The sequence below is a fragment of the Plasmodium cynomolgi genome, assembly GCF_000321355.1.
Source record: "Plasmodium cynomolgi strain B DNA, scaffold: 0007, whole genome shotgun sequence".
Lineage (NCBI taxonomy): Eukaryota > Apicomplexa > Aconoidasida > Haemosporida > Plasmodiidae > Plasmodium > Plasmodium cynomolgi.
In genome coordinates, this window is record NW_004192644.1 from 1 (window position 1) to 10,312 (window position 10,312).

Sequence of the window (10,312 nt, forward strand, 5' to 3'; positions counted from 1 at the left end):
ATTGTTATTGTACAGTAGATGCAAGAAATGCATAACTTTACACTTCGATGATATGCGTATATACCTATATCAATAAAAGTTGTATATGGATATATATAGACAGATATGTTGGCTATATATTTACGCATTCATTATTATTAATTTGTCAAACACTAATTAATATGCTTTTTTTAATTATTGAATTAATTGATGTCTTTACCTTTCCAGCATATTTATAATTTTTTTAATTGTTTTAGTAGCAAATGAACATTTGGACAATTAAAAAATTCTCTTATTTGTTTACAATAATATATGTACAACATTTTCTCTCTCGTTTTGTAAAGCGAATTCGATGAAACATGATATATATATATATATATATATTAATTTTAATTATTTAATCAAGAAAATTTAATGAATATTTTTTTAATATGGATACTTCGAAAAATATATTATTAATGGTGATTACGTTAAAAGTCTCTCGGAGAGATATTCGTAATTGGAACTTCCTTTAAAACACTATCATCATTATGTAGTCCATTTTTACCCTTTAATGAGTTAATTACACTATATTACTATTTGGGTTATACTCCAATATTTTCAAATGATGTTTACTATTGTGTGCGCACCAAAAATTGTAGCGATGATGTACATTCCAGAAAATTAACTTATTTCAAGATAAATATACGTAGCATGGTCATATTCTTAGGCTACCATTAAATCAGTAGGTTGGTTACCTACTGTTGAGGAGCTATTAAAGCGCAGTAAGTAACATTAGCTCTTTTTATTAGTTTGCACACAATATAAGTGAATTAAAATGTGTTTTATAATATTAAGAAAAAAAAAATTACTATTAATCAGAGTGGAAAAACATAATGAAAAATATCTTTGTGCTTTTCTTAATAGTATAATGATTTACTCATTTGTATATTTATGCGTGATATATTTGACTCATATGCATAGCCTTTGTTATGCAAAATGGAAGTGAGCCTTTTCATTAAAGAGTAGCAATTATTCCATGTTAATATATCTCATTTGTCTGCTAAGAAATGATAAGTAAAGAGAGTTCACATTCTTTCGAGTTCATTCATGAAAATGCTAGTCTGTTTACATTTATTTTTTCGATCCAAATATAATGTTACCAAAATGGGAACTTCACTATGTATAATGATATTAATTAAATAGAAAAAGAAATATGTAAATTTTTGCAGATGTTGAGCTATAATTATCTGCATGGTTACATGAATTTTGTTAAGAATGCTCCTGTATAATATGACGGAAAAGAGAACATAGAAAGGTTAGGACTAATAAATCTTTTATTTATTCTTGTTAAATGCTTATGAAATTGCGTTATATAGTTAAGAATGCAATGTTAACGGTTCTTAACCGTGGCAAAAATGTTTCTAGGATAATAAAAAAAAAAAAAAAGGAAAAATAAGCTTTGGATGAACTGTGCATTAATATTTTGTTACAATACCCGAGAAGCTGTTAAAAACGACATGTTACCACTTTATTGATTTGTTTGTTTTGTAATTAATTTTTTATTGAGTATACTTTTATCTTATTTTTAGTTGGTCAATGATGATGTAGCGTGCATATACGATTTTTATATTTATGCGCCGACATGTCATAATTGAAATACTATAAAAACGTTGGAATATGTAGAAAAATTCTCATTTATTGCACATTCTCACATTATCAATTATTCACTTATGTAGAGTTTACTAAATTTTATTAAAAAACACATTGATGCTATGTTCATGCAAAATGGGGAGAAAAAGGATGAATAAATTCTGAAACAATCAACAGAAATTTATCAAATATAACGTTTTATCTATTTTAATTATTTATTTTCCTTTTTTAAAAATGTGTATTGCAGGCTATCTCTGTTGATATGGCTGTTTCAAAGCAAGCCCTATTCAAAATGCTCAATTTGCATGCAGTGGTTTTATGGAAAACTATTTTTTTTTTACTTTCTTTTTTTATTATATAAATATTTCCTTCTAATGCATTTATTTTTTTATTAGAAAGAGGAAAATGAATAAATATACACTTTTAGTATTTTTATTTATCTTTAATAAAGTACTATAAGTTTCGTTTAATCTATAATGCACTGAAATTGCGTTACTGCCATGGGATGCTAATATTCGTACATTGGCTCACATTGTTATCATTTCTATTTATAAAATAATAATTGGGAGATTAAAGATTTGCGATTATTATTCATATCAGTACAGTTAAGTGCAGTTGTTTGTCATCGAAAATGATAAAAACCGTATATCAAAGTAGTTTTTTCATAGTAATATTTATTGAGTTATTAATACTCTTTTATTATAACTAATGCATAATAAGAGAAGAAAATATTTCCCAAAATTTACTAGTATAATATTGATATTGACTAGATATAACGCAATTTTTGTTATTGTTTGTACTATGTAGTAGCATTTTTTCATATACTATTTATACGTTCTCTACTTCGGGTACTCTCCTACGATCCAGGACTGATAAAATTATTTTCCTTTTTTCAAATTATTAAATAACGACAATTAATTTTTTTTTTTAATCTTATACAAATGTATGATCTTGTTTTCAATATATATAAAAGAATATTGTTGAAACTATTTCAACAAAATTTTGTGTCTTGTAAATAATGTGATTTAATGAATTAGCCACTACACGTTTTATATGACTTCCCTTTTTTCCATGCGTTAATGTCTTTTATATAATAAGCAGACTAAAATGCATTATTAAGAATAGATTAAAAAATATATTACAAGAACCTTAGTAATACCATTTATCACGTCCTTATCATATAGATGCTATTACTTCTACAGTGCATATAATATTAACAGTAAACATTTTATGGAAGAAAAAATGAGAATCCATAATTATGCCAAAATTTTTACATTCATCATTTTAACGTGGATACATCTTTATTGCAGCAGTGTGGTATAAGAAGACCATTGAAAACGCAACGCTGTTGTATATTTATACATATTTTGTCTGTTTTATCTGTTTTTTCTTAAAAATATATCATTGCGATGGAATTAAATATTTTTATAAATAACATATCCACATTATTATTTTTTAGGGTAACATAGATAAAACTGTGGGGAGATATTATAATCTGGAAGGGTTAATGCATTCCAGAAATAGTCGATTGTTATCCAAACGTAAAATCGATAGGGAACATTCAGTAAAAGAAGCAAGAAATGTATCCATCGATAAAACAAAATATGCATCTACAAATATGAGAAAAAACAAAATACCATAAGAACAAATGAAAAAGTCCTAATTGAAGGATACAAAAAACATAATTTAAGTAAAAACAGAAAATCATCTATTTTTTGAGAGAATAGATTCCCATTTGGAAAAAAAAATTATTCAGCGCTTTTAATTACACATTATATAAAAACCTGGATAAAAAGGTTTCAAAAAAAAAAAATTGTTTATGGATATGATCTTAATATATACGTCATGTATATTAATTGGTTCATCTGCAATTTGATCATACATTTTAGAAAAATGTGTAAATCCGTTACCATATTGTTGTGTTGCATTTGGTGCGATAATTTTCTTTATGGCATTATATCTTTTCGTGAAAATATACAATGAATCCATTGTTAGGCGAGAATAACAAAATGACATATAACAATAATGTTTCTGCTTTATAAGTTTTATGCGTTAAATTATAAATATTTGTAATATCCTAAATAGTATTATATAGGTAAATAACATTTTGGTCTATTCTTTATCTTTCTAAATTATGCTAAGGCTTTTTATATATTTTTGCAAGAAACATTATCTATGCATATGACTACTTTCCATATGAATTTGAATGATAGTGCTCGCTTTTCTCATTTTTATACGTATTTACCAAGCATATTAATATGCAAAATTATTATATATATTATGAAAACATTAGTACATTATTAATCATATAATGCCAATCAATGAATTCTTGAAATTCAGGATATTTTCACTGGTGTATTAGAATATTAAGATGTGCGAGTAAAGCGACGCTTCTTATGGTTATTAATAAAGAGACCCCATTTCCTTATTAATTTATTTCATTCTAATTGTGTAATATAAACATGTAAATACATACTTTTTTAATATGTTTAGCAAAACAAAGGATAAAAACTATTAGGCTAAAATATGTAACTCATTCATGTGATGAGGTAGAAATTACGATATTGTCCCCTTTACATATTTTCTTTGAATTAAAAAACTAAACTTCTATTGGCTTTATTTATGTCATTACCTTCATTCTTATTGTAAGTTTTAATAATTGTGTAAAATTGTGCATTCTTTTTAATTTTAAAAATATATTTAGGAGCCAAGCCATATAAGATTAACTCGTGCAGAATAAAAAACTTAGTAAAAAATACATATTTTTTTTTTGTCTTGAACATTAAATATTATGAAGCCTTTTTACAAAAATTTATGTTTTGTAAATAACGCATATGTTAAGAAGTAGAAACAGAGGAAACGGCGAATCGTGAATAAAATATGTCCTTTTTAAGATAAAGAAGACAAAAAATCAGCCACATGAATTTAATGAAGCATATTAAATATTACACAATGGAGTACAGGTTTCTAATCCTTTATGAAAAATAAATGCAAAGAAGGCCTCTGAATGTATAAATGATTATTTCCCTTTCTTCCATTATTACCCATTTTAAACTAACTCTTTCGCAAATATGTAATAATGGTTGTACGCACTGACAACTTTCGAATGTTTGTTATGTGTAGATTTATATTTTGGGATAAATTGTATTGAAGCTAAATATATAGTGGCAGATAATAGCCCAGTTCGATTGGGAAAAAGACGATTCTTCGCAATGTGTGTCGTTTGTGGATGTGTATTTATTCATATTGTATGTGCATATGTACAGGCGCATGTGTTCTTTTATGCCATTTTAAAATTACTTATTTTTGTCATCATGGAGAAAGAGGATTTTTAAAAATTGTTGTTTTATGGGCAGTTAAATATAAGATTGGCTTTTTTAAACTTCTATTTGCATAGGTGTTAACTATTTAAATGAGTACTTGGTAGCGTAGAAGAAATCTGCTGTTCGTTCTATTACGCCCTTTGTTCTTATAGCAATAATCCTATTTTGGAAACTAATTTTTCTGACTGTTAACCATTATTTCCCACTGCTTTTCCCTTATCCATTTTTTAATAAAGGACTCTCTCCATTGGTTAAACGAGGCGTATTTATTATTTTTCCATTCTGACCAATTAGAATTCTTTATTTTTTTAATTAGTTTCTCTTTTCTGTCAGTCCAATGTTCCCATTCTTCATTTTTACTAAATACTTTATCCTCCAAATTGGACAAATTCTCATCATTTTCTTCTGTACTGGAAATGTCTCCAATTTTTGTTGTCTGTGTATAGGAATCTTCCTCATCATTCAACTCTTGAATTAGCCACTCTGCCATTTTTTCGTTACTCCAATTGATCCATTTATTGTCTATTAATTTATTCAAACTCAACTTGTTCCCATATATCCAATTTTTCCAATCCTTTTCCATTAAATCATGCCATTCCGTGTTGGCCCAATATTCCCAATCAAAATTATCCCATCCTGAGGATTTTTTCAAAATATAATTTTTGTATGTTGGATTCAAGTTTCTGTCACAATGTGTCCACTTTTCTTGCATTATTTCTAGCCATTCTTCCCATTCTTTGTCTTTTTCTTGGATCCATATGATTTTTTCATTTTCCAAAGAAGAGGTAAAATCCTTCCATTCACCTTCCAGTTTCACCATCCAGTTATTATTTTGTTCTTCTCTCAATTGAACGTTATTCGCCGCACATTCTTGTTCCGATTCGACTAGATCCGTTAAATTTGGAGTGGAGCCAATCTGTTCATATTGAAGGGACTGAAAAGGAGTGAAAACAAATAAAATTTAAGAAAATTTATAAATTTTCTTTTAGCGCATATATTTATATTGTTAAAAAAGATTAAAAGGGAAAGTTTATATGCATATGTGCGTTATCTCCGTATTACTGGAGAAATATCGCTTAAAAGGTAAGCAGACGATAAAATAAACAAAGTAATAGATGTGGAAGAAACCATTTTTTTAATTTATGTGTTATATTTGATGTCATAGATGCTTCTTATTTTTTCTATTCAATTTTGAAAATAATAAAAATTTGTGTTATGTTTGAATATATTTTTTTACATTTCGTGTAACTTAATAATTTAGGGTGCAAAAAAAAAAAAGAAATGATAGCTGCTTCGCTATATGATGGATTTTACAAAATATATTGTAACATAAAAAAGGAACAAAAGAAAAGCAATTGGAAAAAAATTAATTCACAATAAAAATTTTAAATGTTAAAACAAAATTAAGCAACAAGCAAAATCTGTTAGTATAGAAACCATTTTGTGTGTAGTTTTACTCCTCTTTTGAAAGGACCATTCTATGTGTAACTAAAATGGTTTAAAAATTATCTGCAGAGTGTGCGTTAATTACACACTAGTTCTATTATATTTATTACGTTAGTGGACATATATTAAGTTATAAATATTTCATTTATACTCTTTTTTTTGGGGGGAGTTAATAGTTACACAGAATAGATGCAAATTTTATGTAAGTTTTCTCGTTACAATTAATATAAAAAAAAGGACTTAAAATTACATTACCTTAAATTAAAAAGTGTGTCAATTGGGGGTAAAAAATAATTTTCTACGTGTGAGCAAGCGTTAGTAGGTAAAAACTTATGGTCACCGGGAAAGAAAGTCATTTTAAAATTGATTTCTTTTTTTTTTTTTAATTTTTCGTAAACATAACATATTATAGATGAACCTGCTTGTTCAGATAAACACATTTCATTTTTTTATAAATATCAATTTTTTTTAATTAATTCTGATTCGTTAATTTGTTTATTCTGTTCATTTTTGATTTTATTCATTAAATGTTTCTGATGCTATTAAAAAAGTGCGGTGTGAAATTTTTTTTAGGATGTAAACGGAAAAAAAAAGGGCAACACTTGGCTAAAATGGCATTGAACAATTCATTAGAACAGGACTGGATTTAGGGACCTGTTTGCTCTAACCTGGTATTTATAAACGAAAATGTTAATAAATTGCATCATAAAAAATTTTAAAAAATTACATTTATATTAATGTAGCATTTATAACAGATGTTCTTAAAGGAGTTTTCATTTTTTTATCCATACAGAAGTTAAAATGTAAGTTCTATTTTTTACACTTCCATTGGTTAGTGTACTGTTGAATGGCTTATGCTACGGAGCATATATTTTTAGCATCATTATACTTCGCATATCATGAACGAAATTTAGGGAAAGCAAAAATGCTAAGCGACAATAGAAGAAGGAAAATAAATTAACCCGAAAGGTAAAAAGTGTGAATTTTTTTTAAAGTATAATTAAATAAATTTATTTCATCTATTACCAATGATGATGAATAAGTGTGTGTGGTTAAAAATAGAACAATTAAATAATTTTTTTTTTGTCAAACAAAAAAGTTATTATGGATTTCCCTTATTGTGCGCATTATCACAAATAAATAAAATATAATTTTTGTAATTTATATTTTGAAATATCGATTTATCAAAGGATCTTAAACGTTTTATAATTTTTTAATTAGAAAATTGAAATGCTTCAAATTAAACAGGATAATTGTCATTCTACTTGTTATGAATAAAGTGTTATGAGTTTTTTTTTTTATTTAAAACGACTACAAAAAAAAAAAGTTATAATAAAAAATGCATTATGTGAAAGAATGCGAACACATTCTATAATTATGAGTTCGTTTATGAAGAAAGAAAAGTCATTAATATACCCTTTTTTGTGCATAGTTTGTGTCTAGTGTCACATTATTCAATGAATAATAGTTAAGAATCAATAAGCGAGGATATAATATATACACGTGTTCGTCAGTATCGTAGAATTCTAGAAATATTATTCTGTGGAACGAAGACAATAATTATATAGAATTTTATTAACGCAAAAAAAATTTCTTTTATTATTTACTTAGCTATTGAATATGATGTGCACATTTTGAATAAAACTGTAATTATTTATTTGTCATCCTAGGGAAAATTATCAACATGGTGATAAAACTATGAATGTATTATCTCTAACAGATGTTTATTTCTTTTAAATCATATAGTGGGTCTACTTCGAAAATATGTTTTAAGAATTACATTTTTAATTTTCGCTTCCATTAGAACAACGTATGATATAATTAGGCATTCATTCAGCTCGTACAGTTAAGAAAAAAAAAAATTGTCCTTTTTCTAGTTCATATATTTGTGTTCTAGATGAAACAGAAGCTTCATTTGTGCAGTCAATCATCTGGGTGAAGTTATCTCAATCGACATTTTTTGTCTTCCCAATTCGGGTTTGACATTCCGTTTGCTTCCATTTCGCATTCTTTAAGATCCACTCTTTTGAATCCATTTGTACAATAAGATTTTCTTTTTTAAATAATAAAAGATTCCTTTCTTTTCCATTTGTCTTATAAACACATTTTGTTTCTCTGTCCATAGTTTATGCATAATTTGCAACGAGAATTTACATCGTCTTTTTCTTTTGTCATGATAGTTGAGAAATATAATAATTCTCTCATAACTTTTTTCATGAATTTGTGTCTACGTAAAATGTCTACATTTTTTTATCTTAGTATAATACAACATTTAAATGATATTTTTTCTTATATTACTTTTTACGCTGCATCTGTATGTCTTTACATCCTTCTTCGTTATATTCTTTTTTGCTGCTCCAAATGTATTGCACCAACATACGTTTAAGGCTTTTCCTTTGAAAATGTTTCATTCTATGGCGATTAAGTATTTACCGTGTACACTATCGAAATTGTAACTATTAAAAATGTGCTACCTCTATATCATTACAAATTTTTTCTCTTTTTTTATATTTTAAGGCATTCCTATTAACGTATATTGTGTATTATAAAATCTCTTGTATATCACCTGGATTTTATTTTAGTCTTCTCAATTTTAAACCTATTAGCTAGCGTTTCTATAATTTTTTCTACTCATTTGTGATGTATTATTTTAGGTACAACATTAGTACGCATGTACACAATGCTGTAAATAATTCCTTTTTTTGTCTATATATATTTTTTTGTAATTCTCATTTATTCTATAATTCTTATATATATATCGTTGACATATCTTCGCTGGTTTCTCCCTCTTCATGTTAATTTTATCTTCTCTTGTTCTTCTATTCGTATTTTAAGCAAGTCCATGTTTTACCATTTTCAGCATTTACTTAACCTTTTAATAGGTAATATATGTATTTTTCCATTTCGTTCTTAGCTTTAGCTTTAGGATTGTGTTTTTCTTTTTTACACTTTTATATCATTTTTTTTAACTCTTCAGCATGTTGATTCTTAAAATTTTTTTCTAATTACTTTTGAAGTTTGCAATTTTTCCCTTTTTAAATTTTATTCACTTATGTTTTTCTTATATACATTTTATTTAATTCCATTTCGCTATATGTGCGTTCTTTTTACATTCCATGTATATATGTTATCAGTTTTGCCTTAACTGTAATTCCCTTCAACAGAGTTATTGCGCATTTATTCATTTTCTATATTTTTACCATTTTCTTTTTTTACTTTCTTTATTCTTCATTAAATATATTCATGCACATCTATAAATTTTTCAGCATTTCATAATTACTGTGGTAATTCTCTTATCAGTGCATGTCATTATAATGTGAGGAATATTACACGCTATGATAACCTACATTCATTTGTTCCCCATTATTCATTTTTCTAGACTGCATAGGATATTCGATAGAATCTTCAGTAAGCATATCGTAGTTACGTCTGATTGATTTTATTCCTCCTAGGGAGTTACGTATCCAAGGTGATAGCGGGGTAAACTAATAAAAAGTTGAAACATGTAACATATATATATTACAACTCATTTTATATTTATTTTTAATAAAAATAATACTAGTAAATGATATTATTTATATTCTAACTATAATTGCAATTACTTTATATAAAACCAAAGAAGCAAGTGAAATTCCCATTACTGAGACTGCAGAAGACATAAAAATTTTGGGGCCTCCATGAGAGGCTCCCTCAGCTGAAGGTAATTGTTTTTCTTCTGATGTAGGAACAAGTTTTAATACAGTTTCTCTTTGTAATGAATAATAATTTGATGGCTGGTCTGGGGATGAAGGACCTCTTGGAGATACATTTTCAAATGAAGAATTTTCATTACTTGCACCTGCTACAGGTTTTGGTACATGTACTAAAGTACATTTCAATTTGGATAGCTCCTGATGATCGTATTTATTAAACATATTTTTTAATTCGTTACA

At 26.6% G+C, this 10,312-nt stretch overlaps 1 protein-coding gene across 1 annotated transcript; it reads right to left on the reverse strand.

The window, feature by feature from the left end:
* Positions 1-5,106: 5,106 nt before the first annotated feature.
* PCYB_001240 (tryptophan-rich antigen) lies at positions 5,107-6,065 on the reverse strand (the record flags this gene model as incomplete). Its single annotated transcript, XM_004227554.1, has 2 exons — positions 5,107-5,868; positions 5,997-6,065. 2 exons carry the CDS (start codon positions 6,063-6,065, stop codon positions 5,107-5,109), a joined length of 831 nt encoding a protein of 276 aa, XP_004227602.1.
* Between the last annotated feature and the right edge of the window lie 4,247 nt (positions 6,066-10,312).